Source organism: Gigantopelta aegis, chromosome 8 (genome assembly GCF_016097555.1).
Source record: "Gigantopelta aegis isolate Gae_Host chromosome 8, Gae_host_genome, whole genome shotgun sequence".
NCBI classification, from domain to species: Eukaryota; Metazoa; Mollusca; class Gastropoda; order Neomphalida; family Peltospiridae; genus Gigantopelta; species Gigantopelta aegis.
This window is the reverse complement of record NC_054706.1, coordinates 74,943,693-74,969,371: the sequence shown is the minus strand read 5'-3', so window position 1 is coordinate 74,969,371 and position 25,679 is coordinate 74,943,693. Positions and strand designations below refer to the sequence as shown.

Here is a 25,679-nt window from a genome sequence, read left to right as displayed (position 1 = left end):
CATGCTAAAAGCCATTTGACAGGGTGGCCAAAGTGGCTGGCATATTGCTGGACTATAGGACAATTAGTCTGTCTCGTCTACGATGAATTGTTTTCCAGTTGTGTTTTATAAATATGTTAGAATTTAATCTAAAGTTGTTTGTTTTTGTTTTAATAATGTGGGACACATAGACAAAACCTAGAAATAAATGTGTCATATTAATGCGAATAACACAACACAAACTCGCATTTTTCGCATTAATATTATGATCGCGTTAATTTCAGGATCTACGATATCAAGAAATGAGAAGGTTAGTATGTTTTTCTTGGATATCAAGAAACACAATGGTTAGTAAGTTTGCTAGATATCAAGAAACAAAAAGTTTAGTATGTTTTGTTAGTTATCAAGAAACGAGATGGTTAGTATATTTGTTAGATATAAAAAAAATTGATGTTTAGTACATTTTATCAGATATCAGATAACTGTTTTCATATTTAGCTTTTACACACAAGTTTTGTGGTGTTAAGATAACAGTTTAAATATTTTCAGAAATTAAATATTTAAATGTTTTAATTTCAGAACAGCGTCATTTAACTGATACTCAGATTCGACTGGAAGACAACACGACAACACAGAGGAGTTTGAACAATGCTGCGTTGTGTGCTGGGATGGATTTGAAGGCAAAACGGATCGACCAAAGACTCGAGGTGAGAAAATACCATTTATTCTATAACCTCTGTTTATATTGACTGATTATAGTGACCATTTACAACACAGTAGTAAACTACTGCTAGAAGTTTATTGCATGTCACATGAACTGATTCGACTCATTTTCTTTAACTAGATATTCAGTTGCATGTTCTTTACATGTTAATTTCAATCCAAATAAAGTTTGTGTTCTGGTAAATTTAACCAAAATTATATATTTGTTTTGGAATTATGAGTTTCAAAACTATTTTAGTAATAGTAAATAACATTGCATGAATGAAGTCAAGAATTTTGTATGTCATACTACAAAAAGCTTGCTTGATATCTTGAGAATATCGGAAGTTAGGATTAAAGATTATTTCCCACTCCTCTAGTCTAGTTCACTTGTAGAATAAAAACAATAACAGGTTTATGGTGTAGGTTATGGGACGATTTTTCTGATCTGTATCACTGACATGTTATTTTCTATAGAGTGGTCATCATTGTTTATATTATGTTTGCATCTTGTCCCAGTCCTTAAAACATACTTGATAATCACCTTTGACATGAGACAGGCGTAACCTGTGGGGTATCCTTTGACATGGAACAGGCATAACCTGTGGGGTATTCTTTGACATGGGACAGATATACCTGTGGGGTATCCTTTGACAGGGGATTGACATACCTATGCGGGGTATCCTTTGACATGGGGCAGACATACCTGTAGGGTATCCTTTGACATGGAGCAGACATACCTGTGGGGTATCTTTTGACATGGGACAGATATGCTTGTGCGGTATCCTTTGACATTGGACAGACATACCTGTGGGGTATCCTTTGACAGGGAATTGACATATCTGTGGGATATCCTTGGATATTGAACACACTACCTGTTGGGTATCCTTTGACCACTCCCATTGAGTTTTTTCCACCACATGGTCTGAATTAAACATTGTAAACACTTGCACCATTGTACAGCACTTCATCTCAGGAAAAGACTACAGTGAGCAGACAAGCACGCTATGTCACTGGCCATGATAGATGAACAATATCTGGAGACATCAGCAGGGCTTCTAGAATTTTTATAAAATACACTAGCCATGTGACCAGTGATTTAAACAAATTACTAGTCACAATGAAAAATTCACTAGCCCTACTTTACTTTAAATTAATACAATTTTACTAAATAATAGTAATAATCAGATATGTCACCTAAAGGGTGAGATAGAGCTTAAAAACACTAACATCGGGGGGTTGGGGTGAGAGCAGAATATTCATATTTACAAAATCAAGTTAGCTGTAACATTTGACTTTTTTTTTCCCCTAGCCATTGGGCATGGCAACAGTAGTTATTTACTAGTCCAACATTGAATATCACTAGCCATGGAAGTGGGGCTACCATAATCTAGAAGCCCTGCATCAGGGACTCGAGACTGATGTATGCACAGATAGACCAGCAACTGTAGAAAATGTAGGGGCTGGATTCTTCATCAAGGATCTTTGTGGGCTTCATGAAGAGATGCCAATATTCTGCACATAATAGCAGCACTGCACACAAACTATGCAGCAGATGTAGAGGCTCTTGTCTATGCCACCAGTACCATGGGCTCCAGAACACATGCTGTTGGGGGGCCCAAGATTTCAATTTTTATGGGAAATACTTTTTCACTTGTACAACCCCTGCAATTAAGAAAATGTTTACGGCAAAAAAACAACATGCCATTGAAAAAAAACCCTGAATATAGTCCAAGGCAAAAAAATGCTGTGGAGTATTAAAAACTCTACAGGGTGTATACTACCAAATCAAATCCCATAGACGACAATAGTAACATATGCGGCTAAAACTCCTACCTGCAACGTATCAACCGACATAAACGCCACGGATATAAATACTACCACCCCTTACACTTAAAGTGAATCACAAAAAAATGGGGTCAAGCTGCTCGTTTCTGAGATAATGGGTAGCATCTATGACTACCCTAGTTTCGCACAAAATTCGAGTACTTTTTTTTTACAGGTACTCCATACATGTTTCAAGCACAAGGCTACTTGACACACTGGTACTAGATGAAATAAAATTGCACATTTATTTTACCCAGATGAAACTATTATTTTTTACAACCAACACACTCACATTTATAACCTATCACAGGACTTGTGATGTTCACTTCTCTATCAAAAGTTGGGTGCACCTCGAACTTTGACCCAGCTGGAAGTTATTTGGTATAGTACTACCTATACTGATAACATACATTTTTCAAAAAGTGTCCAGCTATGTGTCTTTATGACAACCAGGATCTGGTGTATTCTGACATAAACTGACAATCTCACCGAAACTGTTGTTTCTACAGTGCAACCTAATATAATGTACACCTCAAAAAGCATATATATTGCATATAGTTTTGTACAAATGCAATATGTCATATTAAACAACAAAATGTTTTAAAATAAAACTCCTGAAGATACTTACTTTCAGTTGGGTGTGTGTACTCAGGTATATATATAGAGACAACAAAGATAGTCAGAGTACCTCTACCCCTTTAAAGAATTCCATTAAAACACATGCACTTGATTGACCCCTAGATTATGAAGACCTTAACAGGCACATCAAAGAAATATCAGTATTAAAAAAATACACTGTCTGAGGAAGGAAACACAAACATGACTGTACCTGTATGAAGTAATGACTTAATGTCCTGAACATTAGTGTTGGGAGGAAATACTGTATGCTGGGTGTGGGTGTCTTCAAGTTACCAGGTGTGGGAATTTCAAATCCATCGGCCATGCTGATTTTCATAATGAACCATCAAAACTATTGGCAGCCACCAATATTCCTGACTATATTTTATTTATAGCCTACTGTAGTTGGAGGTTTTAATATTTGTGATATCTGGAATAATCATGCAGCTTTAACACATTTATTTTTGATTAATTACTGAAAAAAACTATTTTTAAATGACAAAATTACCCGAACATCTATTTTCTTGCATTATTTTCTAATCCGGATGAATACAATATGTACATTAGATGTATTCCTACAATCTGTAATCCAGCATTTTATTTAGCTAGTAACATTAGGTAATACAGCTTTAACAATAAAATAAATTATCAACTTAATCCAAGGCAGATAATCAAATCTGAAAAAATTGGTTCTGAATCTAGTATAAACTCAAAATGCTTTTCATGAGAGCTAACTAAGTGATTATTAAGAAACAAAAATGATCTGGATATCTAAGTATGTTTAACAACCTTATTGTTATGTACAAATAAGAACATAAGGCACAATAATGACAACAAATTTAATTATGTTTTTGGAAAAGTTTTTCTTCAAATTTACTTTAAATTTTGCATAAAACTACAAATTTGTCTAAAATATAACTTAGCACCCTATAAATATGTCAAAATGACAATAAAAATCTACTTCTTTACAAATTTGAGTTTTCAGAATTTCATACATAAAAATTAACAATGTTAATGGAAACTAAAGACATTAACCCACTATTGGCACATGCTATTTTTAATATAAAAATAAATTGCTATTAAAATCTAAGTTCAGGTTGCCTATATATAATACCATATTTAAGAGCAGTTGTGTATGGCAAGTCAAATACCATGTAAAAAGAAATTATTGAAATCTTTACAGTATGAATTATAGGCCAAAACCAACTTTTCTTCAGTGCTAACTTTGATCCAAACTCCATTCAGAGCCATGTACAGAGATTATTGTCAAGGTCAAGGTCATTGTGAACTTGCATGATCAAGTGATGGGTAATTAATCAACCAGTATAGTTTTATTAAAGGGACACACCCTAGTTACGGCTAGTTGTTAACCATTACGGCGTTGTTTTTCGCTATTAAACCCATTTTTTCACAAATAAAATTGCACTTTACTTACCGTTTATTATTTAGAATATACATTTCCATTCACCTGAAGTGTTTTTTGGTAATCCTGGTAATCCTGGTGTTTGTAATATCACAAAATGCATTTTTCGTATTTCTGAAAAACGGACGCACGTTTGAGAAAAAACCGTTGAGCAGACAAGGTCTAATCTATTTTTAGACGGGATATTTCCATTTCAATGTCACAGGCGTTGGTATACCACGTGACCGTTATCATTTTGGTTCAGTTTGTTTTCTCGTGCACGGTTCCGCGCAATCAACATCCGATTTATGGTTGTTCATTTGTGAGATTTTTCTTCACAGTTCGTGAACATTTTCAGTAACAATAAAGTTCAGACAAGTAAGTATCTCAATACAAAACGTTACAAACCCTTAAAACCAATAATTTTGCTAAGTCCTACGATATCTGGAGAGGGGATACAACCAGGACAGAACAGTTGGAACATGTCCAGGAGAGGTGAAAAGAACGCACCCCAAGTCTGTGAAATTTGTCATGACGTAGGCATTGTTGTGCTTCGAGCTGCTTTTTCACTCCATTTGATAAAAACGTGATCTAAGTGTGTTACAGGTTTGTAGATTAACCAAATTATAATTTATTTTCGCTGGATGGAACTAGGGTGTGCGGCTTTAAATAAAATGACAAAATCATAATATTTTTTATTATGCACTGAATATGTGCTATAGGGTGTATACTACCAAATCAAATCCAATAGACGACAATAGTAACATATGCGGCTAAAACTCCTACCTGCAACGTATCAACTGACATAAACGCCACGGATATAAATACTACCACCCCTTACACTTAAAGTGAATCAGAAAAAAATGGGGGTCAAGCTGCTCGTTTCTGAGATAACGGGTAGTGTCTATGACTACCCTAGTTTCGCACAAAATTCGAGTACTTTTTTTTACAGGTACCCCATACATGTTTCAATCACAAGGCTACTTGACACATTGGTACTAGATGAAATAAAATTGCACATTTATTTTACCCAGATGAAACTATTATTTTTTACAACCAACACACTCACATTTATAACTAATCACAGGACTTGTGGTGTTCACTTCTCTATCAAAAGTTGGGTGCACCTCGAACTTTGACCCAGTTGGAAGTTATTTGGTATAATACTACCTATAGCAATCTCCATGGCATTGCCGATAGCCATGGGCAATTGCAGGGGTTGAGTTGTGATAATCACAACCCACTGGAAACATTTATTTTGGTAATTGTGGTAATAGTGGATTATTTTACTCAATTATGGGTACTGGCATGCTACTGGATACAATAATTTCTGTGACATCTGAAGGTCTGCATCAGTGGCTTGATCCTTGGCCCACCGTCATTTTGATCTAGTCACTGGCATTGATATCCTTTTATGTCACCTTTAAGCTATCCTTTATGGAAATACAGTAGAACAAGATGAATGTTGGTTAATGATCTATTAACTTAAAAATTTAGACCACATTAATATTGGTTTAAACCTGACTTTTGACCTATGGCTGGGATAGAGACTAATGCTGGCCTCAGGCGAGTAGAAATCACCATAGATGAGTGCAGTTTAAATAATGTTTGTCCACCTTCAGCAGATGAGAAATAATAAATGTTTTATTTAACGACACAATCAACACATTTTATTTACGGTTACCGTATAACCGGAAATTTTCGTGGTCTTAATTTTTCGTGGTTTGGGGTATAAAAACATTTCAAGGTTTCTTATTTTCGTCGTTTGCCAAATCTAAATTGAAAGTGATTTTATTTTCGAGTTTTAACAAGTCTAGTTGCAAGAATACTTGTTACTGTTGATTAAAGTTTCACCTCGGCTGCCAGTTGTTCGATACCACCGACGTGTAAAGTTAAACAATAGAACACTCAGCTGTAGCCTAATTGGCCACTGACTACTGTTCGCCAGACAACTGATCACAGTCTTTGATTTTGTGTAAAGCCAATTACGACGTATGTGTGAACAAACCACTTAAGAACGCCATCTGAGTTCACCACATGGTATTCAAAGCAGGTTTCCCTGGCTATGACGGCCTTGGTGGCGTCGTGGCAGGCCATCGGTCTACAGGCTGGTAGGTACTGGGTTCGGATCCCAGTCGAGGCATGGGATTTTTAATCCAGATACCGACTCCAAACCCTGAGTGAGTGTTCCGCAAGGCTCAATGGGTAGGTGTAAACCACTTGCACCGACCAGTGATCCATAACTGGTTCAACAAAGGCCATGGTTTGTGCTATCCTGCCTGTGGGAAGTGCAAATAAAAGATCCCTTGCTGCCTGTCGTAAAAAAGAGTAGCCTATGTGGCGACAGCGGGTTTCCTCTAAAAACAGTGTCAGAATGACCATATGTTTGACGTCCAATAGCCGATGATAAGATTAAAAATCAGTGTGCTCTAGTGGCGTCGTTAAATAAAACAAACTTTACTTTACTTTACCCTGGCTATGAAAGACGGCGAAGGTGTAACAGACATCAAGATCGAAATGCGTACTTCGGCGATAAAACCAATTAATGCAAGGTGGATTATGAAAGTTATGGCAGAATTGAAAACACACCAGAAAATTTTGAAATCTGCATTCATCCACACCGGAATCACTGATGCAGTGCGGGCGGACATTGACAAAAGCAATATACGAAATTAAAAAAATATTTAATTATATTCTACACACAGTGAGATTCAGACAATACCTTTTTTTAAATTCTAACTTGTTGTCTTGACTATACTATTCTCTTGTCGTATCCGGTGGACTGCGCATAACAGGAAATAAAATGTTCCGGTAAATTGTCAGTGTGTTATGTTTTTCACAATAAATATTTTAGATAGCAAGGATTTATATTTTTGATGCTGACTACTTACCCTCGAAACCCATGAAAATAAAAATCCTCGAAAATTTCCGGTTATACGGTATATGGCGTCAAACATATGGTTAAGGACCACACAGATATATAGAGAGGAAACCTGCTGTCACCACTTCATGGGCTACTCTTTTCGATTAGCAGCAAGGGATCTTTTATATGCACCATCTCACAGACAGGATAGTACATACCACGGCCTTTGTTACACCAGTTGTGGGGCACTGGTTGGAACGAGAAATAGCCCAATGGGGCTACCGATGGGGATCGATCCTATACCGACCGTGCATCAAGTGATTGCTTTACCACTGGGCTACGTCCCGGCCAAATTTAATGTGCCGATTGTCTGGATGGTTTGCCATGATACTTGTTACACTACATAAGTAATATGTGTTCCATAACAGCTTGCTAGAACCCACATGTTTCTTCTTCTCAATAATAGATGGATTGGTGATTTTACTTGAAGACTAGACTTGGTGGCGTAGGAAGGTGCCAAAAAGTGTGTGTGTGGGGGGGGGGGGGGGCACACTTATATTTATACACTTTTACACTATTATAAAGCAAATATAAAGCAAAATATCTAAAAGGGGGGGGGGGGGGGGTGAGGGGGGCATTCCTATGCCAGTACTAGTGTCTTTTCTTGGCTACTTGTTTCCCAGGCCAGTGAAATAAGTTCTTAATTTTTACCCCTGTGTGGAATATTCCTCTCCCCACCCCCCACCATGTCAGTGGACTGGTCCAAGCATTTCAACAGCCAATTTGAGAATACCCAGGGTGTCTTCTTCTGGTCACTTGATATCCTCTTTCATCTTTCTCCTTTGCTTTTTCTGTCCAGAATAATATTGGTCATTTTCCCCTGTTCATTAACCCCATCCACTGACACATTAACTAAACTTAAAAAAGCCATGTTCTTTGGTATGTCCTTTTTCTGTTCAGTTGGTATTAAAAACTGACAATAATCATAACCATAACTTGAAATGTTTACAGTGAAGAAAGATAACTATGAAAAAAAATTCATGTATTAGTATTCATTTAATATTGTAGTTTAAAAGTAAAAAACAGTTAAAAATCATTTTTTTAAATTTGTCATTAAAGTACATGTATAATGTAAAAGACAGTATTGCATCAACCACAGGTTTTCACCTACGGGGTATTCAAAAAGTCACACAGTTTATGTACGTACTTCAGCTGTGTTCATAACCCTGTGAATGTAAAAGAAATTGAACCTGAAAACATTTCTCTAATCAAAACTTATTAATGTATTCTGTTTGATGTCATAAGCAGGTTAGAAAATCATTGACTATATACTGTTTCATCTGTGCTGTGTTTATTCTTAATGTGTAAAGATCATTACAAAACATTGCAACACAGAACATTTAATTGAAAATATAATATTTAATGCTCCATTGAAATCTTCTAATGTTTTAAAGAAAATCCAAAAATAGTCTGTATAGTATTTAATTTATAAATGTGAACAATTTACACTAAGTTCATGTTACCTCAAATTTTGTCTTTTTTGTCTTCTTTTTTTTTTCCTTAAGTGAAACAAAGAGGGTACTGATTTTGGGTCAGCTAATAATGAATTGATTTATTAAAGCTATGATTTGTTTTTTTTTAACGTCCTTTCCATGACCAGTTTTACGTAATGATGTTCCATTTGACGTCGTCTAATCAGAATAGAGTAAATTGTATAACAGTAGAATGCTTGTAATGATACCATAGTAGCAGTTGATTGCCGAACAGTTGATACCATTCTGTGAGCTTGGCATTGATACAATTCTGTGAGCTTGGTGTTGATACAATTCTGTAAGCTTGGCGTTGATACCATTCTTTGAGCTTTGCACTTACTCACATGTACAACTGGAGAATGACACTCAAACGAGATCACAAGTTGAGACAAATTTTAATGCATGATTTTCATTACTTTTTTTTATCAAATTAAAATGCCTTTTGCTGAATGTGAAATCATACATATCTCCACATATTTAAATAAAACTTGGCCTCAGTTTTTTCTTCTTCCAACTTAACACCTGAATTATGATCTATACCTGTTATGAGTCGTGCATTATTAATAAAGCCACTCAGATCTCTAATATATTATGTCAGACAAAAATGTTTAAAAATAAATAAATTTAGTTTTAATGCTGTATATTAACAAAGATATGTTTGTGATATCCTATTTAATTATTTATTATTATTTTATTTTACATTTTGAAAATTTGTTTTATAGAAGACCGTTAAAAAAATTAATGTAGTTTGCGTGCAATGTGTGTTTTACTTGGTTTAGTCTGCTACCTGTGGATGCAGTTCACATTCTCTTTGATGACTCTAAGGTCAAACATACTGTACTTGATGCTATTCCTGTGTTGTGTTCACTCCGGTAATGCCTAAACAAACAAGACATAATTATTGCAGGTCAAAATTAGTAGATTTACGGTAAACGGCCAGAGATCAAAGGCTGGCAATACGGCTCTCCCAGCATGCGTTGTCATCAAGTCTCCTGTAGCCAACAAGAAGTAAATACATTGCTTTTATACGTCTGTGTTTACTAATGTGCGGCTGGCCCACTAGCATACCTGATGGTTGGACCACACAGCTAGGAGCGGGAGGGGGTGGGTGAGGGAGGGAGGGAGGGAACCACTCACTTTCCATTTATCAGGCTGCTGTGCAGTCTGATCTGCCTAGATTCAAACTTGGTGATAAATAAGCCCCTCTTCTTCACCAGACACTGATCTGCCTCTGATGTGCTTGTCCTCTCCACACTAAATACCGATGAACATCTTTCTGTTTTGTTTCCGTGGCTACACAGAAATATTAGACTGAGGATTGCTTGTCTGATCTGCATGCTGATTTTCATACAGTCTTGATATGGGTGGAGCAACGTTTCTTTATGTTGAGATCAGTTTAGTTTTTTATTTATTGTTATAGCTATTGGCTAGATTGCTTTATATTCATGGCTGTAGGCAGTATTTGCAAGTAAATACAGTTTGGCCATTCATATAAGGGTCTCTTTTTTGTGTGTCTCATACAGAACACCCTATTTATTGCAAACAAAATAAAACATTCATTCAAACTTGTGGTTTTTTTAGGTCATTATTCCTAGGTCCAGTGCTGTATACATGTATATACAATTTTTGGTCTCTAAACTTTTAAAATTATTTGCAATGAACAATGAGTTCTGGGTGGGACAAAAAGGACATCCTTATATGAGATTCCTGTGGATGCTTATATGAGTATCCATCCAGTTGAACAAATGTCATGGGGCAGGTGCTAAAGTTATCTATTAAAAATCCTTTAAAATAACAGTTTTATTGAATGGTATGTGTTTCCTATTGTGCAGGGAAAAAACTGCAAGTGTCTACATTTTTAAGCTCCATAAAGGTTAATGTAAGAAATACAATACAAACTATAACAAAATGGCTTGTAGCTTTAATGAACAAATATATTATTACTTCACACATATTTACTTTGGACCTTTCCATTACAGTATGTTTAAAATACAGTGAAACCTCTCTAAACTGACCACCTAATAAACTGAGTAAAAAGTCCAGTTTTCAGGTGTATCTGGTTTAGAGAAGGTCTGTTCTGTACTGATCATTTATAAATGGTCCATGAAAAACATCAGTGTATGAGGGAATTCCAGTTTATTGATAGTCCGGTTTTGATGTGTTTCACTATACATCTACTCCATGTGGATGAGGACAAGATTTCTATGTTTGGAGGAATGTAAATCATGTCTTTGTGAACTATGATTTATTGTTTCCAAACCACTCGGCAGGGAGCGGGGAAATCTAATTTTATGTCACAGTATTTACTGTGTCTCCCCGCTGACCATACCCTGTGTTTTCTGAATATTAACTCCCCACTCAGCAGTAACACAAATTACCTTTGATTGATGACAGAAAAGGACATTGTTGGAGTCAAGGACTCCCCATCAAACCAAGGCTGCTGATACAAGTTGAGATACCAGTCATATTTTTGTTTTCTGTGTCGGGAGAAGAGTGTGTGTTAATTGGTCACTGAGGACCGTGTGTCGCCTGGTCAGTCCCGATAACATCAGGGCGGGTGGAATTGTGGGTATTGTTTATGTGTCAGCTGTCATCAGGTGTGGGTAATCGCGGGTCACGCTAGGTGTTGTCACGCTTTGTCTGCGAGACGTTCGGGTGGCACCGATTATTACCCAGGATTAGTGGATTTTCATAGCTTCTTACAGTCAAATGACCGCAAATTATCACAAATTACAGGGAGTGGTGTGCTGCTATCTCATACGGAAATCAGAGTAATGTATGTCTTGGAGTAATGTGTCATGTTTTATATAAACAGGTGTCACATTTTGAGTAAACAGTTACATTTTTTAAATCAAAAGGCACATAGCTAAAAGAATTTCTGTGGTTACTGACAATATATTCCTTATTAAATAAAAAATATTTTTGTAGACTGACAAAATGTTTGATACAATTATTCTACCGTAACTGTCGGCGATAGTTCTAAACAGCTAGTCAGGGTTGAAGATAAATAAATCCATTACTTTGGTAAGAAAATTAACATTTCAGAGTCATCTTAATGCGAGAAAGTTGTTCTTCGACATATATTATATGGTACTAGTGTTCCTCACTGATATGTCATGACCAGTGTTTAATTTTAACGGATATAACATTGTGTACATATCCTGAATGGTGTAAAATGGTGTATATATTATAACTGGTATATCATGGTGTATGTATCCTGAATGGTATGTCATGGTGTTTATATTCTGACTGGGTATATCATGGTGTATATGCCATGACTGGTTCAACATGTGTCTATATCCTTACTTGTATAACATGATATTTATGTCCTGACTAGTATAACATGATGTTTATATCCTTACTTGTATATCATAGTATTTATATCCTGACTGATATATCTCAGTGTATATACACTGGCTGGAATATCATGATGTATTTTGATCTACAACAGTTACCATTCAAGTTTTTTTACATCCCAGTCCTTGCCTTTTCAGCTGCACCACATGCTTTTCTTGTGGTCATTCATATCGGATACTTCTGTCATAGGCATTAATGCCATAAATCTACCATTTAATATCAGTACTGGTTTCTTCTGAGATGGTAAAGATGCATCTGCACCACATAACATACTTTCATCAAGTGTTGGGTTGTAACACAGGGAAGGACTACATCATTATTGGCAGTTCACTATGTATAGCATTATGCATTAATGATGTTAATTCTCATCAAGTGAACTAAATGGATATGTTTGATTTTGGGATATCTCACCATTTGTTTACCTTAAGGTGAGATTAGATGATCAATTGATAATTTTCTTTTGTTAGCCTTGAAAGTCTGTTAACATACTAAGTGTATAGTCTTTGTTTGTAGGCACACAATGCACGGCGGGTGAATCAGCTGCACAACCACATGAAGCTGAAGAAAGACCGGGAGCAATCCCAGCAGGCCGTGTGGGAGGAACGCTTCAAGAAACGCTACCAGGAGCAGCAGATACGTGAACATGAAGACTCCATCAAGTTCTTCTCAGTAAGTTCGTCGTAGTAATAGAACTTACAACATATTGGGATGAATTTACAAAGCCTATTTTTCTTTTATACGCATCTATCTACAATCATTTACAATGCTAAAACACCAGTGTTTATGAAAAACAGGCTGTGTAAATTCGGCCCTTTCTTTTGAGGAAGTTAGTTCCCATCAGCTATACTTAATGGTCCTTTTTGTAAGTTATCACCTTCATTTACCTTCTTCTTTTTTTCTACAGTTAAGTAGTGAGTTAGATTACCACAAACCTATAGTTTTAAAGATGGCTTTAGGTTTTTAACATAAAATTCATTACGGTGTCTGTGAACCTTGCTCTACAACATGTTTGGCAGCCAGGGATCTTTTATTTACATTTTCTTTTAGTATAGACAGGACAGTGCATACCTCTTCTTTTTATATACCAGTCATGATTGATGCATAGTTGGTCGAAAATCGATCCCCGTTGGTGAGTCCATTGGGCTATTTCTCATTCTAGCCAGTGCAACATGACTGGCATATCAAAGGTTTGTGCTATCTTGTCTATGCAATGGTGCACATAAAAGATACTTGCTACTAATGGACAAATATAGCGGGGGTTTTCACTAGGACTAATGTCAAAATTACCAAATATTTGACATCCAGTAGCCAATGATTGATAAATCAATGTGCTTTAGTGGTGTCATTAAAGAGGACAGACTTTATTTTGATGAAGGAAAACCCAAATGATTCCGATCATTCAGCGAGTGCTTTGCGACTAGGCCACATTCCTCTGTGAGTTGACATGAACTAGCTGCCTGTGTTAGGTAGCACTTAATGTGAACTGTTAGTGCCAGGTGTAAGTGTGTGTGTGCCTCGTCTTGTTAATTTATTTCATTCACTCACCCAGGTGTTGCTACAGGTGGCATGATGAGCAACATTCTTTAAGACACTGGAAGTCATTTTTTATCTCCACCAGACGATTCTGTCACTTTTATTTCTCCAGTGTGTCATGTCATCATGTTTCATCCTGGTTTCAACAGGAAAATCTAGAAATCTTTATTTTAATTCTCAGTCAGGAGAAGTCACATGTTCTTGGAAAAAGTGTTTTGTTTTTTGTTTTTATAAAGTTAAGAAAAATATGTTTTGTTTAAAGACACCACTACAACACATTGATTTATTAATCATCGGCTATTGGATGTCAAACAATTTGTAATTCTGGCATATAGTCTTAGAGAGGAAACCCACTACATTTTTCCATTAGTAGCAAGGGGTCTTTTATGCACCATCCCACAGACAGGATATACCATGGGTTTTTGTAAAAATACCATAAACATTTAACACAGAGACAAAAACATTTTTGTTAGGACATTGTACACATATACCGATGGTTTTATTGCAATGAATGGTGAAGCATCAGTATTTCCCTTTCTATATGGCTCTACTTGACAGGGCTGTGCTCCAAGCTTGCTTTCAGTTGAGTTATCTCAGTATCACCCGAGCCTGGGGTACATGGAACCTGTAGTGTCTGTCGGGTAATCGATCACCCACCATGGTCATACACCTAGAAAACATGCCTATAACCACTCTTAAAGTGGGTGAAACAAGTGTCTGGGTTGGAACCAGTATTGGAATGAAACATTCCCCATTTGTATATGGTTTTCATAGGAGCCAGAAGCTGGGGAAGAGGAAAGGGGAGACATTTTGATTTTCACTTCACCAACTGTAAATATAATACATAGGCTCCCTCTGTTGGAAGGCAAGTTAATTAGGCCTAACATAAAATATGTGTGTTTCCGGTTTCCTGACCTACCCTAATTTTATGTAGTGACCCTGAAATGTATTTTTTTCAAGGATGAAACCTGAAACACACGTATATTTTTTTTTAAGCTTTAATATATTACGATACAGACCTCACCATTTAAGGGCAGTAATTTTAACCCTAAGCATGTGAATTTATATGATATCACTGTGGTAAAGTCTTAAAATTAATGAGCAATTAATCACTCCCCTCAATTTGTTTTTACATCATGGGCTATATATTTATATACTGCTTCCACCAGTTGCTGGCATCTTCCAACAACTATAATTTTGGAGTCAAGGCTGGCCATTTTATACGAAGTTAATTCAGTGGTTAACTTATATATAATGAATGAAGTAACCCTGAATGTAAGGCCAAGTAAAAAAAATTGTTTGGTTCCTGTTACATGCCAAAAACAAATAGGGTAGGTAGGTAGGTAGGGAACCCCCCCCCCCCCCCCATTTTCGAGCTAATATTTCCTGAATAGTATAGCAGATTAATATATTAAAAGCTCTTTCTTTGTGTTACAGTGCAACTGACAATACATACTCTAATGAGAATCGTTAATTATTTTCTATAAAAAAAACCATGTCGTAACCTAGTCAAACCACAATCGGTATTAATGTAAACACCACCCAAGTCTAATACTACACGGTAAGGTTATAAACTACGATAACACTAAAATAACACTATAATTTGTTCATTGGAAAAAAGTTTTAATATCAAAGGTCTGATCCACAACATGGTTACACCCCCTCACAACTACAGCAACAACACTGATCTTCCCGGCCTATTTCATTGCCAGTATTGCAGTAACAAAATGTACATCATGAACACAACGAAGATGTCAATAAAAATTAACAAAATAAGTTAACAAAAAGATCTCCATACTAACTATCCTCATAGCAGAGATATCCTCATAGCAGAGATATCAAAAGAAAACAACTATTTTCAGGAAAACAGTTTCCCTTTTGGTCGTCCATAAGGACACTGCACAGTATCTTTGCACTGTTGACAAAGAGGTAAAACAGGTTTGTATTTTTGCTTTTAAAGGTCTGATCCACATCATGGTTACACCCCCTCACAACTACAGCACTGCAGACGCTATTAAATGTGAAAAGAGTTGTCATTTCTTAAGGTTTTGGGTACTACCAGTTCATTTCAAATGCCATGGATATCATCATATTTAATAATAAATACAGGGGTTATTTGTCAAACAAATGCAAAATATTGATAGAGTTGATGTCTAAATATTTAATTTAAGTAATCTTTTCAGCATAATCGGCTATTTTCATATTTACTCTTTATGTTTAACATTGAATCGTAACTCGGTATTTCTAGAAGTTCGATTACGTTTTAGGGAATTCCCCTACCAAAATAGACTGGAAATTTGTATCATTCTGTTTTTTAACAGTAAACTAGCTTAACATTTTGAAGATTGGATTCACAAGTTCCGAGTAGTTCCGAATTAGTACGAGAACACGTCCGAGAGCATATGGTGTCAATGGCGTCTTCCATTTACAGAGTAGAATGTCAAAAATGTGCTCATTCAAATCAAATAATATTACACATGTATTTAAATCAATTTCAAATGAAACGACATTCAAGGAATCGGAACACCTTGCCACATTCCGCTACGCCTATATTTCGTGGAAATGTACGAGGAGTTCCGAATGGCTCTCGGAAGCTTTTCATTTGGAACTCTTCGGAAGTAAAATTGCGCGAAGTGTTCCGGGTCTTCTGGTAACGAGATCTTGGACTGACAGATCTCATGGCATCTCTCTGCAGTTGTTGTTTTTAGAGTCGACGAAAATTAGGATTGATATTAATGAATTATTAAATAAAACAGGTGAAAAAAAAAAGGGTGGGGAAAAGATTAAAAAAAGTTAGGGTCGGCACCAAAAATTTAGGGACGGTCGGGTAACCGGAACCAAACAATTTTTTTTACTACGCCTAAAGAGTAGTTATTAGACAAGTGTTATTTACAACGTCTTACTTAAATTATCAATTTTGTAAAATGGTTGTATAGCAAATGTGCATATTACAGAAACTAGGGTATTATTCCTAAGTGTAATGCTTTGTGGAACTTGCTAATCTTAGTTTGTTTTGTGCTGACTTGCAAACGGGTGTGTGGTACATTCATATCATCATTATCATTTATAAAGAAAAAATACTTTGACATTAAGTACTAATAAAAGGATACATAATCTGTAAGAAAGAGTCAATTAAACAAGTCCCATGTTGTCAGGTTGGATGTTTTTACACCTGTCCTCACACATGCCTGTCACATATAAATGACACACGTTGTCATGGTAATGACTTTTTTATTCCGTCTGACCTCATAAATTGTTCACCTGCACATTTAAATACAAGTAATACCAGTTGTGTACAGGATAGTCCACATGGGTGGGATGAAACAGGATTCCCCCCACACACTGCATCCACTGGGTCCTGTTGCAAGCATTGTCGTACAGCTGATAGATCAATAGGCCATGGTATGTGCTATCCTGTTAATGCCAGAATTGAATCTTTTATATGCACCATCCCACAAATAGGATAATACATAAGACAGTCTTTGTTGCACCAGTTGTGGAGTACTGGCTTGAATGAGAAATATCCCAGTAAGCCTACTAATGGTGATCTGTCCTAGACCAATCACCAGTCAGGCGAATGCTTTACCACTGGGCTACATCCCACCTATCTGAGAAAGAAGTGATGTTGTAACAGTATATACTTCCTCTATTATAGGAACAGTCTTTACCACTGGGCTACATCCCACCTATCTGAGAAAGAAGTGATGTTGTAACAGTATATACTTCCTCTATTATAGGAACAGACTTTACCACTGGGCTACATCCCACCTATCTGAGAAAGAAGTGATGTTGTAACAGTATATACTTCCTCTATTATAGGAACAGACTTTACCACTGGGCTACATCCCACCTATCTGAGAAAGAAGTGATGTTGTAACAGTATATACTTCCTCTATTATAGGAACAGACTTTACCACTGGGCTACATCCCACCTATCTGAGAAAGAAGTGATGTTGTAACAGTATATACTTCCTCTATTATAGGAACAGACTTTACCACTGGGCTACATCCCACCTATCTGAGAAAGAAGTGATGTTGTAACAGTATATACTTCCTCTATTATAGGAACAGACTTTACCACTGGGCTACATCCCACCTATCTGAGAAAGAAGTGATGTTGTAACAGTATATACTTCCTCTATTATAGGAACAGACTTTACCACTGGGCTACATCCCACCTATCTGAGAAAGAAGTGATGTTGTAACAGTATATACTTCCTCTATTATAGGAACAGTCTTTACCACTGGGCTACATCCCACCTATCTGAGAAAGAAGTGATGTTGTAACAGTATATACTTCCTCTATTATAGGAACAGACTTTACCACTGGGCTACATCCCACCTATCTGAGAAAGAAGTGATGTTGTAACAGTATATACTTCCTCTATTATAGGAACAGTCTTTACCACTGGGCTACATCCCACCTATCTGAGAAAGAAGTGATGTTGTAACAGTATATACTTCCTCTATTATAGGAACAGACTTTACCACTGGGCTACATCCCACCTATCTGAGAAAGAAGTGATGTTGTAACAGTATATACTTCCTCTATTATAGGAACAGTCTTTACCACTGGGCTACATCCCACCTATCTGAGAAAGAAGTGATGTTGTAACAGTATATACTTCCTCTATTATAGGAATAGTCTTTACCATTGGGCTACATCCCACCTATCTGAGAAAGAAGTGATGTTGTAACAGTATATACTTCCTCTATTATAGGAATAGTCTTTACCATTGGGCTACATCCCACCTATCTGAGAAAGAAGTGATGTTGTAACAGTATATACTTCCTCTATTATAGGGGCATTCTTTATCACTGGGCTACATCCCACCTATCTGAGAAAGAAGTGATGTTGTAACAGTATATACTTCCTCTATTATAGGAACAGACTTTACCATTGGGCTACATCCCACCTATCTGAGAAAGAAGTGATGTTGTAACAGTATATACTTCCTCTATTATAGGAACAGTCTTTACCACTGGGCTACATCCCACCTATCTGAGAAAGAAGTGATGTTGTAACAGTATATACTTCCTCTATTATAGGAACAGTCTTTACCACTGGGCTACATCCCACCTATCTGAGAAAGAAGTGATGTTGTAACAGTATATACTTCCTCTATTATAGGAACAGACTTTACCATTGGGCTACATCCCACCTATCTGAGAAAGAAGTGATGTTGTAACAGTATATACTTCCTCTATTATAGGAACAGACTTTACCACTGGGCTACATCCCACCTATCTGAGAAAGAAGTGATGTTGTAACAGTATATACTTCCTCTATTATAGGAACAGACTTTACCACTGGGCTACATCCCACCTATCTGAGAAAGAAGTGATGTTGTAACAGTATATACTTCCTCTATTATAGGAACAGACTTTACCACTGGGCTACATCCCACCTATCTGAGAAAGAAGTGATGTTGTAACAGTATATACTTCCTCTATTATAGGGGCAGTCTTTAGCTCAGTCTGTAGAGTGCTCATCTGGGGTGCTTCCATGGGTCATAGGATCAAATCTTCTCGGCAGACCTAGTGGGTTTTTCCTGCATCCTAACCAGTACCCCATGTCTAGTATTTAAAAGGCTAGTATATACTGTCCTGTCTGTGGTAAAGTGCATTAAAAAGTTCTCTTGCTGCTAATGACAAAATGTAGCACGTTTCCTCTGAAGATGACATATCAGAATTGCCAAATGTTTGATATCCAATAGCTGATGATTCATTAATCAATGTGCTTTAGTGGTGTCATCAAACAAAAAAATCTTTTACTAATCTACAAACCTCTGTCCTGGGTAGACCACTTGCCCAGAAAACCATGCTTAAAACTTAATCAACCATTATAACACTAATCCATAACCTACTAGCTGTACTGGCATTTTGTTGTTAAATGAGAATTCTTTGTCTTTTTTTAAGAAATTGTATAGAAACTTTGACTGTTATATATTGATAAATTCCTACAAAAGTGGGGGGAAATTCTTATAATTACAAATGACACAATTTATTTAATAAAAAATACACATAAATCAGTTTCTAGCATCCTTTCCGTGACCTGTTTTATGTCATGATGTCTGATTTGACGTATTGACTCATTTTCTGAGGTTTATTGAATGATAACATTCACTTTTTTAGCATCATTGTCAAATCAGAATAGAGTAAATCATATACATTGGAAAGTTTTTAATTACATAACTATAAAAGTGCCCACTGTCTTCTAGCTGGAAAACATTTTTCTTGCCAATCATCATTATGGTTTCTATTGGGGGGGGGGGGGGGGGGGGTTCTATGTTTATCATGTACCTTAAGATCAAATCTTTCTTTTCTTTTTTCTTTTTTTGTTCTTTCATTTTTATTTGTTAGTAACATTGTTTAACTGAATACTGGTGTTGGAACTTTATAAGACAATCTGTGTGAAGATCAAAGAATTTCATATTGCTATTTATGATGTGCCGAGTGAGAGATAATGGTTGTTGTTCATCTGCTAGGCAGCCAGATGGCTCGGTTCTACATGTATGTTGGCTCATCTTGAGGCATTTTGGTCTTTTTGTTTGAACTCGTCTCTGTTTGATGGCAATCAATATAAAACAACTCACGCCACAGAGTGTAAGATGTGCGCTCTAGGCTAGAAACATAAGGATGTCTGGAATAAACCTGAACTATAACACAGTAACAGTCTTCACAAGACAGTATAAGGATGTGTGGAATGAGCAATACTTTACTACAGCCCATTATCTGTGTTAAAAAAGAATTGATATTTATCTCTATAATGAACAACATAATGCTAAAACTGATTTTCAAAGTTGAGACTGTTGCGATGATCACATCTGGGTTGGATATAAATATTATTGAATCTCTTGTGTGGTTTGCATGCAGTCAGGATACAGCTTAAGTCTCGTTTTTGATAAAGGGATAAAGGCAAGTGTTAGAACAGCTAAGGTAGATAGCTACACATATCTGAACATGGAATTGTCTAACTTGTCAGTCTGTTTACTAAGAATTTCTTGTGAATGATGTCTATAGAGGTGGCTTCTTTAACAGGGTAGGGTGCACTATCCATTGTTAATGTTGATGTTTGAAATGAATTGACATCTCATAATAATGGTCTGATTATTTAAAAATGGGGCCATAGAGGTGGCTGTTTAAGTAGGGTTGACTATATGTTGTTGACTTTCAAACAAGTTGACAGCTTCAGAATGGGTCTATAGAGGTGGCTGATTAAGCAGGCTTCACTTATCTTGTTGATGATTGAAGTGAGTTGACATCTTCAGGATGGGTCTATAGAGGTGGCTGTTTAAGAAGGGTTCATTGTATGTTGTTGATGTTTGAAGTCAGTTGACATCTTCAAGATGGGTCTATAGAGGTGGCTTTTTAAGCAAGGTTCACTGTATCTTGTTGACGTTTGAAGTGAGTTGACATCTTCAGGATGGGTCTATAGAGGTGGCTGTTTAAGAAGAGTTCACTGTATTTTGTTGATGATTGAAGTGAGTTGACATCTTCAAGATGGATCTATAGAGGTGGCTTTTTAAGCAGGGTTCACTGTATCTTGTTCATGTTTGAAGCGAGTTGACATCTTCAGGATGGGTCTATAGAGGTGGCTGTTTAAGCAGGGTTCACTGTATCTTTTTGATGTTTGAAGCGAGTTGACATCTTCAGGATGGGTCTATAGAGGTGGCTGTTTAAGCAGGGTTCACTGTGTCTTGTTAATGTTTGAAGCGAGTTGACATTTTCAGGATGGGTCTATAGAGGTGGCTGTTTAAGCAGGGTTCACTGTATGTTGTTAATGTTTGAAGCGAGTTGACATCTCTTACTGGTGGTCTGATTATTGAGAATGTCTTGGGGATAGGTCTGTCTGCCATCTTGTCACATTACCGAGATGATTTCCTCAGATCCTCTTCACAGATACTGTCATCCCGGGCAGTAATTCGTATGACGATTTCACCTGTGATTACCCAGCATGTCTCTTTCCCTCCCCTCTGGCACTGTACTTATGTATAACACTTACAGGCTCACACATAAGATGCGGGACTCAGATTGAAAGCTGTTTTATAATATTAGATAGGAAATGAAAGCAATATTTGTTTAAATGACACCTCAGCACATTTTAAACTGCAGCTGTTTGGTGTCTAATGTATTATTTCAACACATGGTCAAGAAAAAATAAGGAAGCTTGCTTCTGTAATATAGGTTACTATTCTGAAAATCAGCAAGGAATCTTTTATATGCATTTTATATCCATAGATAGGACAGCACATACCACAGCCTTTGAGGTATCACTTGTGGGTCACTGAGTGGGTGTGTTCATCAAGGGTGATAGGACATGTAGTGGCCTACAACACCTTAGGCTTGTCACATTAGAGACTAAACTGAAAGTGAAAGTTCATTGTAAATTGTTTCTCTAAGTATGTTCTCAGTTCTCAAGTGTCTCACTTCATACAATGGAACTGAAATTTCAATTGCATTTATCTTTTTAAACAAAAAAATGACAAATGTGTCAGGCCTGTTATTCTGAGGTCATGAACTATAGAGTGATATACTTGTAGTAATGTTTGTTGGGACTACTTTCTGCAGTATTTCAGAGCATGGCCAATAAGGGTGAATGTTTAGGACAGAATCTGTACAAACAATATGACATGCTGTAATTACCATTATGTTAATCATTTAATGACTGTTGATTAAGCAGTGCCATGGGATGTCGTAAAACAAATATTCACTATGACAATAAAACTGTTGAGCATCTTCGTCATGAGCAAAGTGAAGGCAAGCTGAATATCTGAAATAGTTCCACATGAGTAATCACATGAAGTTTTAAACAAAATTTACTGAAAAAGTTATTGAAAGGCGATCAACTTGTCATTGTCCTAAAACTTTTCAGGCAAGTGTGGAGGGGAGTAGGAGTGATCAGTTGCCTTTCCCGGCAAAGACTGGTTGACCAGTGTTTCAAAGTGATACATTCCTTTCTCCTGTTTTTTTTTTAAAAAGGGACAGGCTCTATACAAGGAACATGGCCAATACCATGCTGTAATTACCATATGTTCATCATCTGATGACTGATAAATTAAGTAAAGTGATGGGATATCATTAAACAATTATTCATTGTGAAGTAACAAAGAGCAATATGACAAAGTGTTGTATTCCCTTCAGAAAAAGGGCAGACTATGCAACAAGGAACATGGCCAGTTACCATATGTTAATCATCTAATGACTGATGATTAAGTAAAGTGATGGAATATCATTAAACAATTATTAATTGTGACATAACAAAGAGCAATATGGCAAAGGGTTATATTCCTTTGTTGTGTGTTTCAGAAAATGGTCAACAAGGGCGATGATCTGGAACAGAGTCTGTACAACAAGGTGCGCAATGCTGAGTACGCGCGACAGCAACAGGAGCAGTCCGTGCGGCGCATGCAGCAGACGCTGGCAGAGATCAAGAGAATCAACAACCTGAAACTCACCCAAGAAATAGTCGACAGACAGAGACAAGAAAAAGAGCTGGAGCAGCGACTGCTTAAAGAAAAAGCCGAACTTGATAAGGTAAGTCCAGTTTATTTTGGAAATTTTGTGTTCAAAATAAGTATAAGATATTTGAATTCAAAATTCAATTATAAAAAGTTTTCTAAAAAAGTAGGAATATTTGTATTCAAATATCTATGTAGTGATCAAAATAAGAAAAGTCCAGTATTGATGTAGTGGTAAGAAACAGACAAAAAAACGTTGAATTTAAATATTGGTGTTAAACATAATTGGGATATATTTGAATGTGATGTTCAAAATACGTAGAGGACTTTTGTATTCAACTAGTAATATATTGTTCAAAATAAAAAGAAGATATTGAATTAAAATATTAATATCATTTTAAAAATAAGTATAGGTATTTGAATTCAAATATAGTGTTCAAAATCAGTAGAAGTATTTGCAATATAGAAGTGTTCAAAATAAGATGGGGATATTTGAATTCAAATATCAATATAGAGTTCATAATAAATAGGGGATAGTTGAATTAAAAAAAAAAATAGTTTCAAAGTAGGAGATATTTGAATTTCAAAAGCAGCATACTGTTAAAAATAAGGTAATATTCAAATATCAGTATAGTGTTCAAAATATGTAAGAGATATTTGAATTTAAAAATTGATATAATATTCAAGGTAGGGATATTTGAATTTTGGTAGAGTATATATAGTGTTCAGAATCAGTAGGGATATTTGAATTCAAATACCGATATATAGTGTTAAAAATGAGTAAGGATATTTGAATTTGAATATTACTAGCTTTGGAATACAGACCAAGTTGCATGCAGTGTATCACACAACTGCAGCCCCTGTGAAAATGTGTATTGAGTGGTAGAAGATTACATATGAGCTATCAGTCCAAATTAAACATCTAACATACATGTAGTGCATGTGTTAAGGTGCATTCGGGTAGTTTCCTCCTTATTACTGTTAGTGACTGAAGCACTTAAAGTATTAATGACATGTAATTCAAATTGAGTGTTGGGATAGAACCTAATCAGAATTAATTGCTGTAATGGGAAGGAAAAATGTGAACATTTGTGGGAGGCCCAAGTCACATGCAGAGATTTCCGAGAATTGTGTGTATGAAAGCGGAGCTATGTTCGACGCGTGAAGGGCTCCGATGTAAACAGCGTGTTATGGCGTACACTCCAGTGATCAATCAGCGTGATGAACCATCTACATGGCTTGCTTTGAAGGCTTGACACAAGTGTGCTAACTAAATGCCTCTTCGTCAACACTAAACAACACACTGAACTAACGCATCACCATTCATAAAGTCGCTTCGCACTTCATATAGACAATGGAAACATTTTCAGTTATCCATTTCAGTGCCAAGTCATGACTTGTAATTGGTGGGATGTAGGATTAACAGTACGGTGTCATAGAGGTCAGTAGCATGGGGTCACACAGGTCATTACTAATGTTAAGAGGTCAATAGCATAGGATCACAGAGGTCAACAAGTGTTGCAGATGTTCTAAGTATCATTGTCAGAGGTAAACGCTGGTGTCACAAAGGTCAACACTGGTGACATATAGGTCAAGACTGGTGTAACAACAATAACAGTGTCACAGGTGAAAAGTATTGTCACATAGTTCAATACTGGTGTCATATAGGTCAACACTGGTGTCAAATAGGTCATCACTGATGTCACATAGGTCACACTGGTGTCACAACAATAACAGTGTCACAGGTGAAAAGTAGTATCACATAGCTCAATAATGGTGTCAAATAGTTCAATACTGGTGTCACATGTCAACACTGGTGTAACATGCCAACATTGGTGTCACATAGGTCGACACTGGTATAAGAACAATAGTATCACTGGTAAAAAGTAGTGTCACATAGGTCAACATTGGTGTCACATTGGTCAACACTGGTATCACATAGTTCAACATTGGTGTCACATTAATGTCACATAGGTCAACACTAATGTCACATGTCTGTGAAGGACTAAAAGTTGTATTTGTCTCACACCCGCCCATCTATCATCTTGGACATATTTCCAGGAAACTTGAAGATGTGTCCAAGACATACATACTTGAACCCTCAGTTGGTGTAAACATTTGTCAAGTAGTTGGCTCCTCAATGTTTTGCAACAATCTTGAAATATATCTAAGACTGTGCTGTGTGTATAGGTGAGAATAAAAAGCCATGTTTGGTGTGGTTGGGCTATTACGTGTCAGGTCATACAGTTACCACGGCATGATGACAGTGTGCCAGTTCCTCTAACAGTTCACCCAGACAGTGTATGTATGGCACCAGTGTGTTCTCTACTCCTGCTAGCAGTATGCAAGTAAATTGTGATACCCTGTGTGATAAATAAAGACATATTGCGACCACACACATTGTC

The 25,679-nt window shown here is 36.5% G+C and overlaps 1 protein-coding gene across 2 annotated transcripts in view; it reads left to right on the top strand.

Moving 5' to 3' along the window:
- LOC121378849 (golgin subfamily A member 6-like protein 6) overlaps positions 1-25,679 on the top strand; it is a 57,077-nt gene that overhangs the window by 15,084 nt on the left and 16,314 nt on the right. For both annotated transcript variants that reach the window (XR_005958768.1, XM_041507190.1), the window contains exons 11-13: positions 559-686; positions 12,794-12,949; positions 23,123-23,350. Coding sequence is in view for 1 of the 2 variants with exons in the window: in XM_041507190.1 (XP_041363124.1) it covers positions 559-686; positions 12,794-12,949; positions 23,123-23,350 (512 nt within the window). In the remaining variant the exon portion in view is untranslated. The remainder of the gene's footprint in view (positions 1-558; positions 687-12,793; positions 12,950-23,122; positions 23,351-25,679) is intronic.